Raw genomic sequence first — 19,239 nt, forward strand, 5'->3', positions numbered from 1 at the left:
GACTTTTGAAAAAATTACTAATGCATGGCGTTCAGTTTGGCTTTTGGCGGGGGGGAGCCACAAACAAAAGCTAAATGAAACACACTCTTATAAGCGTTTGGTGTTTGGGATCGACATGTTGCCCTGTTCCATAAATTTTGGATCCGCTCCATAAACAAGCTGCCAAAAACTCATAACTCCAACTAGTTCTAAAAAACATGGAGTTTATCCAAACTTCACTAATTTGGTGGTCAAGCAAAATAGGTACTCCATGTATTCATGTTTACACTATTTTTATGAAATTGGTATGATATTACCCACATGCCACCCATTACATAATGTACCATGTTTCCTTTCATTCGTCCCCGCTCAAGGCCAACTCAAACCTTATTTAAAGTTAGACTTACTATAACTCAAACAATTAAAATTTCTGTAAACCCCATAGTGGAGTTGTAGAAGTTGGTACAACAAAACTAAAAATGGCAGAGCAGAGGCAAAACACCCCGCAAAAAACGCGCATCAGGATGGTTCGGTTGGAGTAGAAGCAGCAAACGGACGCATGCTCTCTGATTTTGTGAAGAAGCTACAGAGATGAGACGCATGCGCTCGCCGCTAGCATTTTTTACCTTTTCTTTCTCTTGAATCCTTCTTTCACGGATGGCCATATACTTCGCCCCGCTTCCCCAATCCCTACCCGGATCGTTCTCTCTCCTAAGTATTTCCCAATTTGATCGGCAAGTGCAGCCCTCTAGCCTCAGGTGAGAGAGCGATCAAATATGTCGTCATTATGTTTGTTCTATTCACTCCTTTGTACCACACGTGATGTTGTATGTACAATAATTTTGTATTGCATGGTTTGAACATTCTTTTGATACAACATCAGCCGAGGGTTCTTCGTCAACATTCAGCATGTCACTATCTATGAAGGATTTGGACACGGCCTTCCATGGAGCTGGACAAAAGGAGTATCCTTTTTCATTGGCTTCCCTATACTATGTGCTTTTTCAGGGTCTAACATCTTTATATCATCGAGACGCATTGCGAGAACATAGGATGGCTCTCTTAACCTAAACAGGTTTGGATGATAATTTGTGAACTGATTCCAACAGTAAACATGCCATGCTTACCATAAAGCACCTAATTTGTGTGTCTGCATGTTAATCTGAGAAACATACACAAGTTGCATATTGTTTGTCAGTTAAACTGTCAAATAACATTTAGGGGGGTGTTTGGTTCCTTTACTCACCCTTCTAAAGTCTTTAGTCCCTAGAAATCTTATTTGAAAGACCTATTTTAGTCACCCCGATTGGTATTTTAAAGACTAAAAGTGAATAAACTTTAGTCGCTAAAGTTTAAGAGGTGGGAACCAAACACCCTCTTTGTCTTCTCAGTGCTCTCATGTAGTGATTGTTGTCCGGACTCTTGCAGCATATCTTATTTTCTGTGATAGGCTGCTAAAGTTTGACATGAATTCATGACTTGGTGAGATGACTCTCACCATATTAGGTATGTTCTTCTTATTCTGCATAACATAGTAAAACTTTTATTTAATGTAACTGTAAAAATGTCTATTGTCATGTCGCAAATATTTAGCTTTAGATTAAATTAAAAGTTCAGATATCATGCAGACTTCCTATCCCACCTCCTATAATATAGGAAATAAAATAATTTGGTAGAATAATCTGAAATAGTATAAAGTAATCATTTATTTGATACTACCACTATATGCTAATTAGGATATATATATATATAAAATAAATCGTTGTTGGACCAAGCTACGAGCCACCTCGCGAGCCGCAGTGAACAAAGAAACAAGCTAGACTTGGGCTTGTTTTCAGCCCGAGCCACTCCGAGCTATGTCACGAGCTAATTTTCCACCCCTAATTGTGCTCCTTAATTTAGTTATAGCGGTTTGATGGTATGGCGTATTGAGAATTTTAAGCCAGTTCCTGTGCCAACATCATTACATGGAAAATTTTATATGGGTGATTCATATATCATCTTGAAGGTATGGATTTACTGATACACTTTTCACGAACATCTTTTATTTAGGAAAATTGTTGGTGCATCTTAATTGAAGGGTAAAATAGTTGGTCCTGCTTGAAGCAAAAGCTTAGAGGCGCTGAGAAATATGTGACAAATGTTTTCTCTAATTTTTTATATTTCTCATCTTGTATCATTTAGTTTAACCCTTAATGGTGCATGATACACTTTACTGTCTAATGTCCATAAAGTTCTCATCATGATAGTACATTCTATTTATGATTGATCTTAGTATTGCCTTATTTTTTCTGCACTGAATATTGTTTCCTGCAGACAACAGCTTTAAAAAATGGTTCCTTTCGCCATGACATCCATTATTGGCTTGGTAAAGACACTAGTCAGGTAGATTTTTAAACCATTTGACATTGCATCACTTTATTTTGCTCTTCAGGTATGATATACAACTATTTTTTGTTAACTAACAACTTTCTAAAAATGTCCATTCTTTTCCTTGGTAGGATGAGGCTGGAACTGCTGCAATTTTAACTGTGGAGCTTGATGCTGCGCTTGGAGGACGTGCTGTCCAGTACCGGGAATCACAAGGCAATGAAACTGAAAGGTTTCTCTCATATTTTAGGCCTTGCATCATGCCACAATCAGGAGGGGTAGTTTCTGGGTTCAACCATGTAGAAGTCAATGATCAGAAGCATGTTACCCGATTATATGTGTGCCGAGGAAAACATGTTGTCCATGTTAAAGAGGTGAGCTATCTAAAGCACTATATTTTTCCAACTAGAAAGGTTTGCTCATTTTCTGATTATGCTTTCTATTTTATAACTAGGTTCCTTTTACTCGTTCATCCCTTAACCATGAGGACATATTTATTTTGGATACCAAGTCAAAAATTTTCCAGTTCAATGGTTCTAACTCATGCATTCAGGAGAGAGCAAAAGCTCTTGAAGTTGTACAGTATATCAGAGATACTTTCCATGAGGGCAAGTGTGAAGTTGCAGGGGTTGGTAAGCAAATACACTAATGTACTAGAATATTAGATGTCACATTTAAGAAGATGTGTTAATTTAAATTTCTCTTCTAGAGGATGGAAAATTGATGGCTGATGCAGAAGCTGGTGAATTTTGGGCTTTGTTTGGTGGCTTCGCTCCTCTTCCAAAGAAGACACTTTCAGAGGATAACGGGGAAGACAAGGAAATCATCATCAAATTGATGTGGTATTTCACTAGTATTTTTCCTATGTCTACAAAGCATCAGCTTTAGTTGTCAACAAGAACAATTATGTACTATTTAAATTATGCCATCTGTTAGATTAATTTTCTCTCAAAGTTATGAAATTGAATGAATTATTTATTTGACCAGCATCAACCAAGGAAAATTGGAGCAAATTAATTTTGAATCCTTGGCGCGTGAGTTACTTGAGCCAAACAAATGCTACTTGCTTGACTGTGGTGCTGAAATATATGTATGGATGGGCAGAAGTGCTTCTTTGCAAGAAAGAAAGGGCGCGAGCAAAATTGCTGAGGTATTTTGTATAAATTACTTATGCTTCTTCATTGTATATTTTTTGAAAGAATTCTTCTTCATTATATCTATTCTAAGATATTATTCAAGGCAGAAAATTTTTAAAATAGTTGTACTCTCAAATATAAGGAAAGCTAGTTACTTCACTCTCAAAATGGAAAGAGGTAATCAATTTTATTGGGCTCACTACTAATACTGATTATTTTAAAACCATTTTTTATTGATGTTCACAACATATTCATGTTTTACATTATTATGCATCTATGCGGGCTTAATTTTTTTTGCTTCTATACAGAAACTACTCATTGATGCTAGTCGAACAAAATCACATGTTATCAAAGTGATCGAGGGATTCGAGACAGTCACGTTCAAGTCAAAATTTATTGAGTGGCCACCCACACCTGATTTGAAGTTATCATCTGAGGATGGAAGAGTCAAAGTTGCAGGTTATTGACTAGATATTATCAGTTCCTTGAATCTAAAGAACATATTATCAGTTCTCGTGCAAGATATTGCTAAAATTCAAATTTCACACTTTTATCCACTATTTTTTCTTGCAGCCCTCCTCAAATCTCAAGGATTAGATGTTAAAGGCTTGATGAAAACTGCACCTGTAAAAGAAGAACCCCGGCCTTACATTGATTGCACAGGTCATTTGCAGGTACTATCTTATCCAACTCTTAGAGCCCTTTGTGCAAGGTGTTGAGTACATTCGTCTTGGTTTTGTGTTCTTTTAGATTCCATCTCAAACCTACCCCAACTTACTTAAAACAAAAGGTTTTGTTGTTATTGCTAGTTGTCTCCAAATGGTTGTGTTATATCTTCAACTGCACTTTTCTTGAACACGTAGGAGGGTTACGTGTAATTTCATTAAAGGTAGATAAAAGGCCTGAATGCGATTCCGAATTCCAAGGCTTAGCTAGTTGAATTTTATATGCATATCTATTTGGATAAGCTCCCAACTACAATCGTGCAAACTAAAGAAAACTATCTTGAATACATGTATGGAAAATGTCATTTGGATACCCCTGCGTTCCAAAAACTCATAATACCCCAAATTCAACCATACCATCGATCTACACCCATCTCCTTTGATATCTGCCTTCCAACCAAAGTTAATAGGCAAAAGTTTTTCGTAGCATTCATTTATTAACTTTTGGTGCAAGTTTCATGGCGGTTTTGTAATATGTGGATTGGGATCAGGTATGGAGGGTTAATGGAAATGGCAAGACTCTTCTTTCATGTGCTGACCAATCAAAATTTTACACTGGAGATTGTTACATTTTTCAATACACATATAGTGGAGATGATAAGGAGGAATGTCTTATTGGAACTTGGTTCGGGAAGAGAAGCATTGAGGTAATATATGCACACAAAATTAACATTAGTGATGGTCTCAGAAATTTAAATCCACACAGATTTATTTAAGTCAAGGGATTTTTTTTGTTGTTCCTTGTTGTATCTGCCTATATTTCTAATAAATGTGTTTTTGAGGCAAGTTACTCCATCTTACTTGGTTTTAGGTGGAGAGGGTTTCAGCGTTGTCACTGGCTAGCAAGATGGTTCAGGCTTCCAAGTTCCAAGCTATCCAGGTAATCTGACAATTATTGATATATTAAGGGTACGTTTGGTTTAGCATTCTGAACCAAATTCGTTGCCAAATAAACTGGAACCTCAATCAAACGAATACAATAGCAGAATAGATTCCTAAAATCTGTAGATTCATATTGTTCAATTCAGAATCACCTCTTACCCTAGATTTCATAAATTATTGCTATCCATGTTACCAAGCTATCATACTTTTATAGAATCTACAATTCACAGTTGTTTCAACCAAGCATATTTTACCTTTCCCACAACCGTCACCCTACAATAGCTTTCTCGCAACTCATAGCTAAAACCATATTTTTAGGTCTCTCATTTATTTTTTAACGCACAGGCCCGACTTTATGAAGGGAAAGAACCAATTCAGTTCTTTGTCATATTTCAAAGTTTTCAACTATTCAAGGTTTGCTTCAAGTTATCAGTCAAAATCCTAGACCTATTCTAAAAAATCTCTTACTTCATTGTGATGTTCTATTTATTTTCTCTTTATCTGAATTTTCAATATAGGGTGGACTTAGCTCTGGATACAAGAACTTTGTTGTTGAAAATGATATTGTGGATGACACTTACTCTGAAGGTGGGATTGCCCTATTCCGGATTCAGGGTTCAGGATCAGAAAACATGCAAGCACTTCAGGTAGATCCGGTAAGTTTGTGGTCATACTTTGGTTTGTCAAGATATTTGTGAGAACATTGGTATAATCTTCATAAATGAGCTTCTTAATCTTGCTCATCTTTTTGTTAGCTGGCTTCGTCCTTAAACTCGTCCTATTGTTACATTCTACATAATGGAAACACAGTGTTCACATGGATTGGCAATGTTACGACCTCATTGGATCATGACTTGGTTGAGAGACAACTAGATGTAATTAAGGTATGAATATTCTTTCTCATAGGGGTGAATATATTCATACTTATGCAGATTTCCTCATGATTAACACATTAGTAATTTGGTATCGATGTAAAATTTTGACTAAAACTCTCTGCAAAGGTTGTCCATGTTTCTAATAAAAAATAGTCTCCGTTATACACGAAGCAATGCTCAACAACACTTTTGTTCTTTCACATATTAGTATGTGCTCTAATGGCTTAACAAAGCAGAAGACATACATGTGAGAGTTAATGATTTGATTTCTATGTTTGATGATATAAGTCTGATAGTTACCGATGGCTACTAGTATTGGGCCAACATATTCTTGGTCTTGTTGTAATTTATATTTTTCTTAGTAATTAAGTAAAAGAAAATTAGCCAAGCACATGGATGGAGTGCAAATCTACATGACTGATGTTTACTTGGTTTAGTTTTTTTGTTACAAATGTGTATTATATTGTAGATGTATATCCTATTGAGAGCCTTTACTATGTTCTAGTTGTGCTACATATTGGTGCACTTGTGTTAGTTAGATTGTATGATGGCAAAAAATGAATAGGTGTTCCTCTGGACTCAGATTTAGTATAACTAAAGATTGGATGTTTGTACCTTGTTATAATATCACTATTGATGCTGAATCAACCAACACAGTGGTAGGGCTAGATTGCCTAAGGCTGCACATGGCCTAGATATGTAACCAAGTTAGGTCTAAACGGCAAGGTTGATCAGCATGTCGACGAGACTGATTTAATACTAGTTATTCGTCTAAAAAACCCATGAACGCCACCTATAAAACCCATTGGGAAGACATGCATGACTGGGGTCCCAACGAATCTCATCGAGTGACGCTTGACAACAAGGGGTTAGAAGAGGTAATAAGTAGTAGGTTGATTTCCAATCGATTGTGTAGTTGGATACCTAAATCGTCCATGATCTTGCAATATATATAAAGGGGTGGTCGTAGGAAATCTCCCAATACATAATCTACAAGTTTTCCACGAGAACATAGAATTTTGGATCGGAATTATGAGAACTGGACTTGAACAGGGAACATCAGAACTTCCAACGCCAACTCCTGACACCCGAGAGCCTCGCAAGTTAGAACATCTAACATCTTAGCCTCCCAAGTGGATGTACCTCCTCTGAGCCTTTTTGCTATCAACAGTCACCCTCCTTGTCATAATTGGCTCGTATGCTTTTTTATCATAATGGTAGGAGCTCTGCCTTTCACTTAAGAAGAAATAAAATTTCATTTCACTTGTATGTTATTCATCCATTTTCTACATATTTGAATTCAATATGCTTTTCCTTTACCTTAACTTTTCTTTGTGCTTCTATTTTTTATTGTACAGCCAGAATTGCCTTCCAGGTCACTAAAGGAGGGGAGAGAAACCGACCAATTTTGGGAAGTACTGGGCGGTAAATCCAAGTATCCAAACCAAAAAGTTGAAAGAGAAAATGAAAATGACCCCCATCTTTTCTCATGCATCATATCCAAAGGTAACTGCAAGCAAGAATTTTCTAAGTTGAATTCACTGTTCGGCATCTGCTGACACTTCTCTTCTTTGACTACTAATGTTGGTGTTGGTGGTCGTGAAGGCAATATAAGGGTAAGGAAAACAAAGATGACATGGTTTTATCGCTAAGTGCTTTCTTGATTTTGTGTCTAACACAAACAATATTTTTAAAATGTGTATCAGGTCAAAGAAATACACCATTTTACTCAGGATGATCTGATGACAGAGGATGTTTTTATTCTTGATTGTCACTCAGACATATTTGTTTGGGTTGGCCAGAAGGTGGATACCAAAGTGAAATCACAAGCTATGGATATTGGAGAGGTTAAGACAAAATTATCCTCCATGGTCTAATTAGAAATCATGATTTTTATTTGTTTCTCACTTTCTTTATCATTGTAACTTCCAGAAATTTCTTGTTCATGATTTCCTTATGGAAAAACTATCACGAGAAACACCAATATTCATTGTGTCAGAGGGTAGCGAGCCACAATTTTTTACTAGATTCTTCAATTGGGACTCTACAAAATCTCTTGTAAGTAGTTTATGTGTCATGCACTTGCTTATTATGAATAAACACAAATTCTATTCCATGAGATTTATACATATGTATGGTTGTCTGCTATGTAGCTTTGGAAATTAGATTCATTTTTACACTTTTGATTTTTATTTTTTGTTGCAGGTGCATGGCAGTTCATACCAAAGGAAGCTTGGTGTCCTAAAGGGTGGAGCACCTCCAACAGTGGATGTAAGTCTAAACAAACGATCTTCTAGTAGCTCGGTGGAAATCATCTTGTACTCACATATGAATTCAGTATCAGTTTATATCACAATATTTGGTTGCAAGTTTTTATTCATGATCTCCATGTTTGTTGATACTCTTGCCTTTCTCGACACTAATAACTTCTTATGCGAGTATATAAATAAGCACAAATTCAGGTTTTTAGCAATGTAAGTAGAACCAGTATGTCAATTTTATGACTGAACCTCAACATATATAGATTTATGTTCCATAGAAGAACTACCGGGTGGCTAAACTAACATCTGAATTGCAGTCCTTCTATCTAAAAGCAACTATCTTACTATGACCATGTTTTCAGAAACCAAAACGACGAACACCAGCATTTACAGGAAGAAGTTCAGGACAAGATAAATCTCATCGTTCAAGAAGCATGTCCACTAGCCCAGATCGTCCACGTGTTCGTGGAAGGTCTCCAGCCTTCAATATGTTAACTTCTGCCTTTGAGAACACGAGCAATACCAGGAACCTTTCCACCCCTCCCCCTGTTGTGAGAAAGCCTTTCTCAAAATCTGGATGTCCTGAACACTCAAGGGTGTCACCCAAAAAATCAGCTATCAGTTCCCTCACCAGGTCTTTTGAAGGTCACATGAAAAGTACAATACCAAAATCAGTAAAAGGTATAGTGAATATAACTCTTTAAATTTCAATTGTGACAAAACATGGATAGCAAATGTCGAGTTACTTATTTCTCCCATTTCTGAATCTTTTTGTCAAACTAAGTGAGCCCTGAGCTAGAGAAGGCGACACAGGAAGAAGGTGCCACAAGCGGTGCAAACGAAAACAAGCAAGAAGATGACGAAGGGCGTGTGATCTACCCATATGAACGTCTGACAACGACAGCAGAAGATCCTGCCCCTGACATCGACGTGACCAAACGAGAGGTGATAGACTTATCTTCCACCTTCCGTTCGCATGCGTTTCTCAGATCAAATGATGATGCCATTTACTGTTATCAACTAAATGCAGACCTACTTATCGTCAGCCGAGTTCAAAGACAAATTCAACATGATAAGGGCAGAGTTCTACAAGCTTCCCAAGTGGAAGCAGAGCAAATTGAAGTCTTGTGTCCAACTTTTTTAGCCTGCCCACGACTGTCTCGACTTCTAAAGACAATAACCGTTTGTCAGAAGTGGGGGCACCGATTTTTGCATTTAGATCTCATGTCTTCACCTGCCTATCATATTCTTTCAGACAGTTCTTATTCTTCCTGTTTATAGGATCTAAGATTCATTTAGAGCTCAAGAGGTTTGGAATTCCATAGCCCATTTCTGTTGTGGGGCTCTCCGGATCATACGTAGATGCTTTTTCAGTTTGGTCAAGGTTTGTATTCTAGGATTCAGGTCGCAAAGGTTGTCACGATATGAGTACTCTATTAATTTTATTAAGCCTTGGGCCATGATATCACCATCCACTAGCCCAGGATATCACAATCCACCCTAGAAGACTGACGTCCTAATCGATCAACCCCAGCCTTGTGCTAGGACATCACCATCCGCTGGGTTAGGATATCACAATGGCGCCTGCCACCTACGAGATCACGTGTCTGCTAGATGAACTCCTTTCGACGTCACTCACCCGGACGAGGCCATTGGATGGATGTCGTGCCGCCTCGGTCTCAGCGTATCGTCGGCCTTTCGTGCCTTCCTACCCCTACTCACTGACGGGCCCCAACGGTCACTAAGAAGAAGCTCTTCATGCGCCTCCGACTCCATGAGACATGTCCTAGCCGACTGCCACATGGAACGGGACATCGTGACAGACGGGCATCTGGATTGAATGAGGAGGGAGGAGGAGAGGGCTTTTCGTGACTGACTTTGAACGGGACGGTGTCTGAACTCAATTGAATGAAACAATTTGTTTGTTTGGCTTTAATCCGTACCGGTTTCTACTGCTCCTACAGTGTTTTGTCTCTATAGATTATAGCTGCAGCAGTTCAAACAATTAGCTTTAATCTAAAGCGATAAATTTCGCATCAAGGTGTAGGGACACACGGCAAAGACAATCGCACGCACGTGAATTCCTCCTGTGCGAGGAATCAAGGGCGGCTTTTAATCAAAAGAGGTGACTTAACTTATATTGTCACTATGTAAGTACTCGTGCGTTGCAACGGAAAAAAAATAGTGTAATAATTACATATATATGGCTATATGTTGTGTTGTTAATTAAAATTAAGCTGCATCTGGACTTTGTAGTGACAATTGGTTGTAACCTTGAAGGCTGAAAATTGATGTTGTTCTTGATCCTAACCACGCTCCAGACTTGCTTGCCAGGTTCATTTGTAAGTTCAAAATTATAGACCAAAATTAGGTGAAAAGGCGATGTGGCAGGCGCGGCCGCCGTCGGCGCGGAGCTCATCAGGGCACCGCTCGTTGAGGTCGACAAGGCACCCCGTGTCGGGGCAGCCGGCCGCGGCGGGCTGCACGAGCATGGGCAGGTTGTAGCCGTCGACGAGGCTGACATCGTAGAAGTCCTTGCCGCCGTCGCCGTCGAGCGTGAACTCGGCGAGCGTGGCGGGCGGCGACGCCCCCGCGCCGCGGCACTCGACCTCGCCGGAGCCGCAGTCGCCCGTGGTGTAGGACCCCTTGCCGGAGGCGTCGAAGGTGCAGTCGGAGCGGCCCCAGAAGCGGCCCGACCACCCCTGCGGCGCGTACAGCGGGCGCGACTGCCCCGGCGCGAGCGCGAAGCCCGTGGTCTCCAGCGGCGGCGTCCCCGAGCCGGACAGCAGGCCCGGCCACACCGTGTCGCGCGCAGCGGTTGGTGAAGGTGAACATGATGCCGCATACCGACCCTGCGCGACGGACGCGAGCACCGCACCGGAAACGGACACCGGTTCAGTCACACTTGCCCTTCCTCCCCCACGAATCCGAACAGGCGGGATCGATTGGTACTGGCAGAAGGGAAAGAACACCAGGCACGGGCTGCCGCGAAATGAATCAGAGCCACCACGTACGTACCTTGGAAGAAGGAGAGGATGAGGATGGCGATCGAGGCCGGCGAGCCCGGCAGGCGCGCCCGAGATGCCATTGAAGCGACCAGCACGCTGTCAGGAGAGAAGCTCGAGCTCGAGGCGCGCTGGTGGTCAGGGAGCTTGACTGTGAGATTGGATGGACGATTAGTGCTAGCTAGAGGGAGGATGGACTCTTATGGACCGGGGCGGCGAGGCGGGTGCGGCCGAGTAATAAGGCGGCGGCGGCGGTTGGGGAGGGGAGGGGAGGGGAGTGGAGGAGGTGGTGGAAGTGGTCGCGACCCGCACGGCCCGCGCTCGCTTGCGGAGCAGGGGGGAACGAGGGATGTGCCGACGTGGGGCTACGGGGAGCCGGGAGAGAGGAGCAGTTGCGATCGATGGATGGAGGAGGCTTGAAGCGGGGGCGACGGGACGGTGATGATTTGACGCATATAGATGGACAATGTAGATTGGCTAAAGGCAGAATCAGGGGAGGCAACCTACCCCTTACAGCCTTAATAGTAGTATAGATTGTAGAACACGTCTTATTCATAAAATTCTACTATCAACATTAATCATCAAAACCAAGTAAGAGCCTAAATGCTCTCATTTAGCAAAAATATTTTTATGTTTATAGATTTATTCGTTTATCATGTTTTTTATAAATAAAAAATCATATAATTATATACTACATCTATTCTCGAATATTTGTCGATCGCTAGTTTATTTTTAACTAAACGGTGGTAAATTAAAAAATAACGGACGGAGTATTTGTGTATTGGCCTTTAGGAGAGTTATCCTAACCATTCGATTGAAAGACTCGCAATTATTTCGGTTGTTTGAGAGTAACATAGTAAAGCCCTGCCCCCTCCCCTCCACTCAGCCACCCGGCAAAGACATGCGCATAACCCGTTTTCAGGTCGTTTTCACTTGTCCTTGCGTATCCGTAAGTACATTTGCGGTGTGAATGGATAGGATAGTGTAGTAGTATAGTGTTTCTTCTATTAGCGGATTAGCCCATGGTTTGCAGGTCCCTTGCTACCGAGGGCGACCTCGTTAGTTTATTGTCGGCTGTCCATCCTCTAGCTAGTAGTTCGTCCTGCTGGCCAAGATAATCTTCATTGAAATGGACTGATTAAACAGAATTCTGTCTGTTGCTGAAATAAAAAAAACAATTAGAATTCCATTTGCGTGGCAGCTGCCCCAACTTCAGTACTATGCAATCGCGTGTCCTAGGGCAGAATTACCACGAAGAAGAAATGGTACATGCTGATACAAAGCATGACGGTTTTACATCTGAAACTGCCGAAGGATACATACGTGCTCAGAATTTGACGGTCCGTGGTCCGTGGAAACAGCCTCCGTGTCGAAGTCGAACTTTAGCAGGATACCTAACCCTGACGGAACGAGAGTGGACCGTGACACCAGCATGCGGCCGAAGGTTAGGTCGCCGTCGCCGGCCGGGCAACAGCCCAGCCCTCGTGTGGGCATGCCTACGTAACCGCGGCATGGGCGGTGCGGGTCGCGCTCGGGGTCAAATTTCCCTGTCGGAGCCGAGACCGAGAGGCACTCTCCTGTACCTGTACGCGTGCGCGCCCTGCCGCCCACAAGTGTTCGAGTTGGACTGGCGAGCCGCCACGGGCACGAGGCATTCTGCATTCTGCCTGGTGGGGACAGCGCAGGCAGGCAGGCAGGCAGAGACGGACGACGACGGCGACGGAAGACTGCCTGCACCTGCCGACCTCGCAAAAAGGCACGGGATAAAAAGCAGAGCCCGCCCGCCCGCCCATCCAGAACGCAGGAAATTCTGAGCAGCAGCCGTCGGCGGCGCTCAGGCCAATAAAACTGCCGTAACGAACCAACAGACGCAGCTCTGCCTCTGTTTTCTCTCCATAAGCAGCAGCAGCAGCAGCAGCAGCAACGACGAACAGTTGCCCGCCACAGCTGACCTTGTCACCACCAGAGAGCAGAGCAACCGTGCGGCCGTCAGAAGCAGAGGCGGCCAGGGGAACCCAAAGGGGAGCGCGTCGTCGAGGCTGGCCGCCGCGAGGATCCCGGCGCCCGTGCGCGCGGTCATGGCGTGGTGGCGGAAGAAGGTGGTGTCCCCGGCGCGCCGCGCGTGGGCCGCCGTCTCCACCCGCGTCCGCGCGCGCAACACAGGTACGTACGCGGCGGCGCCGCCCCCGAATTCCGAAACGCCCTTGGCTTTTGGCTTTGGCTTCACGCGCCGCGAATGGCCGCTTTGGCGAGCTTGTGATCGTGTAGCGGTGGAGTAGGTGCCTATAGAGGTTTGTAGCCGGTTGTTAGTCCTCGCTTTGGCTTTCTTTGAGCCCGGCCAAGTCAGTCGCCGCCTCGCCAGTTTGTTTGCAGGCCGAGTTCTTGCGCCGTTGCGCGCTGTGGTCGATCGACCTCCGCCGGCTCACTCAGCTGAGCTCACGGACGACTTCTTTCGTTTCCTTCGCAGATCTCGCGTGCGTTCGTTCTCGTTTTTCAATAAGGTCGTTCACATAGATGAGATGAGATGGCTGCCGTCTTCTTGACCATACTAGAGTTCAGTATATGGACACTTCAGTTACTTGGTCAAATTATAAATCCTGCAACTGCAACAGGTAGCAGTAAGTAGCAGAGTGTCGGTGACGGTGAGGTTTGCTGAACATCACTACATATATATAGTCTATAGCAGCTACCTAGTTTATGTAGTCCAGGGACGCTAGATCATTCTGGATTCCAGAACATTCTTCGTCGGTGAAAAGACTCTCCTCTCATTTTTTTTTTCTCTCGCGCATTCCATTGGCGTTATACTGAAAAAAAATACTCCGTCACCTTGAGACCGCGCGCGCCAGCGCCATACAGCCTCTAGGGACCATCCGTGTTTTACGCTATTTCATTGGACTCGTCAGCGATTAAAAGGCTAGAGCAACTTAGTGTTTGGATGGATGGATGAGGAAGGATGAAGAGGGATCGGGTGGGATACTGCATGAGCTGCTGACTATTCGGCCACCCGGCAAGCACATATCCATGGTGGTGGAATGTGATTCTTCCCCACCTCGATCCATCGACGACATCCACTAGAGGGTAGTAGAGTGTAGAGACTGGAGTCTCACCGAGTCAATTAGCTAGACCTTTTAGGTTACCTCTGGAAACCATCTTTCCTTTATCGCCTCCACAGCTGCTGCCACTAACTAAAACGCTCTCCAAAGCTCTAGTTCTAGTTCCCCCTAGACTTCGTAACATGTGGGCCCAAGTTCGTTTCAGAGAAAACGTAACAGTCTCTACTCTCTAGAGTATGTAACATTTGGTTGGTTGGTGATGGTGATGCCCAAAAAGATCCTCGGATATCCAGTGCAGGGGTGTATCAAGGTGTTCGCAAAAGATCGTGTAAAATAGAGAGTTTGTCCTGTAAATTACACCGTTTACATAGCGCATCGGTTTTCTCCCCTCATACGCAACTCAATTTTCCAATACGAAGAGAAGTAATAGTACCACTAAGGGCAAGTACAAATCCAATGAATATGCCATGTCTTAAGTTTATTTTAGGGGCTTGAGTGAAAGATACACCAAGGAACACCACTTTCTTCTTTTGTACTGTTTTTTTTTCTTAAGTGCAAGGAACATCATCTTGAGATGCATTGATTATGGATAGGTTTTACATACGGTTCATCATGTCACACTATGTTTTATTCTTGGACGACTGTGCGGTAGGTTCTAGATTATACATACCCTAAAACTCACCAAACTTATATGTTCACAAAATAGCAACGATAATGATTCACACTCGAGTACCAACGGTAACAAGCTTGAATAGATCGATATCAATTTCTAGTATAATATTTTATTATAGTTGGAATAAAATAAATATGGTTTAACGTTATGAGTTAACGGTCACGTTAAAAATATACGAAGCAAACATCACATTAATGTTGTCAGAGAAAGTCAACCTGGACATGTGGGTACTGTACTGCAATGAAGTGCAACACGAGCCGACGACAGTGACACAGCGAGATCTTGCGATTGTTGGCTGCAGTACTACCTAGTAGTAGTACTACTAACTACAATACACGGCCACCACCCGATAGAGGCACACGCTAGGTGATGCTGCCAAGTGTGACGAGGCAGACGGGCGGGCGGGGTCCGGGGCAGTACCGCTACTGGTGGCCATCAGTGGTGCTCGACCCCCCAATCATCTACTACTAATAATACCCGTACGGGGGGCGGCTACTTAGTCCTCGTCTCAGATCTGCAGCGCACCGTCCCTTTCAGCTGCTCATCAGCCGCAGCGGCACGCAAATCGTTCCGTTCTGTTGCACTCTCGATCTCGTTGTCCAATAGTGCAGCTAACTCTCCGCACTCCGTTGCGAGCTTGCGCTCTGCAGCTGCGGCGGCCGAGCAGAGCATAGCAGAGCAGGGCGCGACGCGATCAATCGGAGATGCCCCGGACCGCGTGTACGCCCATCCACTTTTCAAAAGGTTTAACCACCAACATGTATAGTACAAGCCGAGCAGTTGGACGTACAGCTGATCTGAATCCTGGTCTATCCTACTCCTAGAAAGAGTAGCACTGTAGGCGATACATGACCTCTGTGTGTGATTGTGAGCGTTTCGCCTCCGATTGGAACGTCGCAGACGCCTCTTTTCGTCTTCGTGGAGCCTGCCTTTTCTTTTTCATGCCGATTGGAGGCTGAGGCAGCAGATGACGGACGGGGACGGCCCCCTTTTTTGCCGTCGCGGAAGTGGTGGAATCGGCTAGCCGCTTCGCTTTTCTGTCCACGGCTCCACGCACGGCCGTCCGTAGGATCTGCCGGCCCTGGGTGCGGGCGGGCGTAATAAAGCCATGCCACCCGCGTCGCGTGTGGTGCTCCGTTCCCCGTCTGGATTTGACTTGCCCGGGTGCTGCTGCTGCTGGTCGAAACGGAATAAAGCCACGGTGCTGGGGCAAGCAAGACAAGCGCAGACGAACCTGGTGCTGGTGGTGAGAACTCGTGCCCCCCGGAAGGAAGGAAATGTTCTTGCTTCTGGAAAAAGTTTGAGCAGGAGGAACAGGAACCTTCTCTTTTCTCTCTCTCTTTTGCACAGCACAGGTAGTTTTCATTTCGTTTGGGTAGTAGACAGTAGTAGATAAGGATGACGACGAACCTTACGGTGCAGCACCAGTCGCTGTCGGTCGATCCTCTTACCGTTCGTCGTCTGCTAGCTTTCTGTTGGAACATATTTCTTTCTCTCCGTGTCCCTTCCTTCGTTTGAACTGGAGAGTAGTTTCTTGGTTTGTAGCGCTTTGCCGTGAAACCGTTCCAACGTCATTTTCGTTTTAGAGAAGAGAACCGTTGCTTCTTTTTCTTTCTTTCTTTCTTTTTAAAAAAAAAAGTAAGGTACCGCGAACATCTTAACGAATATGGGCCTTCAGTTCTAGCAAAAGCCCACACAGTATTGTGGCCTCTTAGGGAATATGGGCCTCCAGTTCCAGCAAAATATCACGCATGCACTACATGACCCTATGGGCCTTTTGCATGCAAGCTAGGCCCACGATACTGACTGAATCGAATATATATATAAGTAAGGTCAAATATTTTTTTTTACAGTAATAACACAGTTTCTCCAACGAAAATATCGTGGGTCTTTGCTTGCATTTCATCCGCCTCCACCCAAAATCGGGAGGTCAAAAGGCGGCCAACATGTCTACACCTTTTCGCCTCCACTAGCAACGCATGAACGCAATGTGGACAGAAGAAAAAAAAACAGACGCCTCTCTATCACGATTCCCTTCGAATCTTTGATCCTCCTCCGACCTCTCCCTTTTGTGGGTGGAGGTGAATGGATGATCCATGACATGACAGTGACAAGATCCTTATCCCCCCCCCCCCCCCCCCCCCCCCTCCTTCTCCTGCAGGGGGCGCCGGCGGCGGCAGCATACTGAAGCTTCACGAGGACGTGCAGACCTGTGGCTACAGGGACGTGCAGGTGATGTTCGACATCCTGACGTCGGAGCTGGAGGCGTCCGCGCAGCGCCCCGCCGCCAAGCACCACCAGCGGAAGCGGCCGCCGTCGCCGTCGTCGCCGTGGCCCAGATACCCGTCATCCTCCATGATCGCGGCCGCGCAATAGAGGCCGCGCGCGACGCTGACGGGGCGTGGACATGGAGTATAGTAGTCCAAAGCTGCCGCGCTCGTCCTGGGTGATGATGGCGCCGCGGTTAGTTAATAAGCAAGCAGTTCGGTTAAGAACACCGGGTTATTAGTAGCACGCTGTCTAGTTCGTGGTGGTAGCTAGCTAATAGAGCTGGCACTGAACGTAAGGTTTGGTGCCATGAAGGGTGTCGTCGATCGTCCTCCTGCCGTCTCTCCGGCGAAAAGAGCGAAGAAATCCAACAGCGTCAAGGACCAAGGTGGTGGTAGTGTCATATAAGCTGTCTGGTCTGAATGTGCCTGTACATACTACATAGCACCATGTGCTGAATTTTTCGCAATACTCGGAGAAATATATTGATGGAACAAGAGAGGTTTGTTTTTTCTCTCTCTCTCTCTCAAGTGTCTTCTATGTCTGGTTCCGCTGCCATTTGTATGGTTCTAAGGCCTTTACCAATTTTATAAAGACATTTTTTTTAAAAAAAAAGTGAGAGGATGTTAGCCGTCACAAGGGAACGTTGGTTCTATACACAAACGAGCAAGCGAAGGAGCCCAATTGATTTGCAACAAAAACCATGGTAGGGGGGTCCGAGCAGTGCAACTTGCTGCTGGGTAGGGACCTACTGCTGGGTATCTTTCACGTCAGAAGTTGACATTTAACAGAACTGAGCCGCCCCGAAGACGCAACACGCACGCACTGGGCTACATTGCGGGCGACCGAGTTCGCCTGCTCCTAGCGTATGCGTCCACTACAACTCCCCACTAAGACCAACTCCAGCAGACTGCGCATCTGGCCGCGTATACGCGAAAAAAAGGCAGCGAAAGCTACTATTCAGCCTTCCAACAGGCTACGTATCTGCCTCCGCAAAATACGAGCTCACCGAAACGCCGCGCTTTTTCACGGGTTCTCTCTCATCCTCCTATCTTCTCTTGCTCTCTTCAGCTAGCGACGCGTGGCATGGCTCACGGCGGCCGAGGCAAGCTAACGGGCAGGATGAAGCAAAAGGATATGGATACGCGTTCATTGCTGGAGGACGGGCCGCGTATAGCGATGTGACTCACGTACGGTGCATGCGTTATGCACGTCCGCAGCCGTGCTATTGCTGGAGTTGGTCTAAGCCCCTCTGACTCTAGTAGTGATGGGATTTTGATCTCAACATACAGTGCCTTCCAGCATCATGCTTCGTCTTCGTCCGCGTCCGCCGATTTGAGGTCCAGAAAATCGTTTCTTTTTTAAAATGAAAGGTCTAGATTTTTTTTTTTTTTGGTGGGTGGGTTTGAACGAAAGGTCCAGAAATTTTGTCGAGCTGGAGCATCCAGATTTCAGACGGCTACAATTCTGCAAAACTTACGGCCATGTAGATACTATGTTCGTAGGAACATGCGGGCCGCAGCTGCCCACAATCATCAAGAGAGATAAGCTGAAGCATCCTTGCGACCGCAACTATTTTTAAGGAAAAAAACAAAAACACTGGGCTCTGAACACCAGCTACGTTTCGGAGTTCTTCTTAATGATCCTCCGATGATCCTATCCGTATTTGTGGCACAATTTCGTCACATTTCACAACGCGAAGGCGACACCGCGACAGGGGACACGTAGCGTATCAGTCTGGGCTAATAGCATTTGGTTGCTGCGACCTATATCAGCTTAATAAGTAATGCTATGTACATCTCGACACGGCGTCAACTTGCAGAGGTTGGGTGAAAGTGAAGTCGTGGCTCTTAAAAATTTGATTCGGGCGACCAGTTTTGCGGTGTTGCTAAAACTGACACCTCTGTTCAAACACCACACAAGACCAAAGTAGCATCCCATTCCATGCCCTTCGCTTTCTCTTACGTCCAGTTTGGATCTTTAAAATTGAATTTCATTTTAATAATAGTAAT

General features: G+C 44.4%; 2 protein-coding genes and 1 pseudogene across 2 annotated transcripts; 2 read left to right on the top strand and 1 right to left on the bottom strand.

Moving 5' to 3' along the window:
- Positions 1–466: 466 nt before the first annotated feature.
- On the top strand, positions 467–9,673 carry LOC103645980 (villin-4). The gene is made up of 23 exons (XM_008670714.3): positions 467–737; positions 863–944; positions 1,888–1,987; positions 2,296–2,364; positions 2,481–2,723; positions 2,804–2,981; positions 3,059–3,191; positions 3,337–3,499; positions 3,794–3,944; positions 4,059–4,159; positions 4,702–4,857; positions 5,022–5,090; positions 5,438–5,506; positions 5,611–5,748; positions 5,848–5,976; positions 7,326–7,473; positions 7,573–7,583; positions 7,674–7,814; positions 7,900–8,025; positions 8,173–8,238; positions 8,591–8,909; positions 9,013–9,173; positions 9,259–9,673. The coding sequence occupies exons 2-23, from the start codon at positions 889–891 to the stop codon at positions 9,370–9,372; spliced, it is 2,841 nt and encodes a 946-aa protein (XP_008668936.1). The 5' UTR covers positions 467–737; positions 863–888; the 3' UTR covers positions 9,373–9,673.
- Positions 9,674–10,582: 909 nt separating this feature from the next.
- Positions 10,583–11,316, bottom strand: LOC109944111 (thaumatin-like protein 1; annotated as a pseudogene).
- Positions 11,317–13,032: 1,716 nt separating this feature from the next.
- LOC103645981 (OSJNBa0041A02.21-like protein) lies at positions 13,033–17,749 on the top strand. The gene is made up of 2 exons (XM_008670715.2): positions 13,033–13,396; positions 17,121–17,749. The coding sequence occupies exons 1-2, from the start codon at positions 13,312–13,314 to the stop codon at positions 17,333–17,335; spliced, it is 300 nt and encodes a 99-aa protein (XP_008668937.1). The 5' UTR covers positions 13,033–13,311; the 3' UTR covers positions 17,336–17,749.
- Positions 17,750–19,239: the final 1,490 nt, after the last annotated feature.

The sequence above is a fragment of the Zea mays genome, chromosome 2, assembly GCF_902167145.1.
Source record: "Zea mays cultivar B73 chromosome 2, Zm-B73-REFERENCE-NAM-5.0, whole genome shotgun sequence".
NCBI lineage: Eukaryota > Viridiplantae > Streptophyta > Magnoliopsida > Poales > Poaceae > Zea > Zea mays.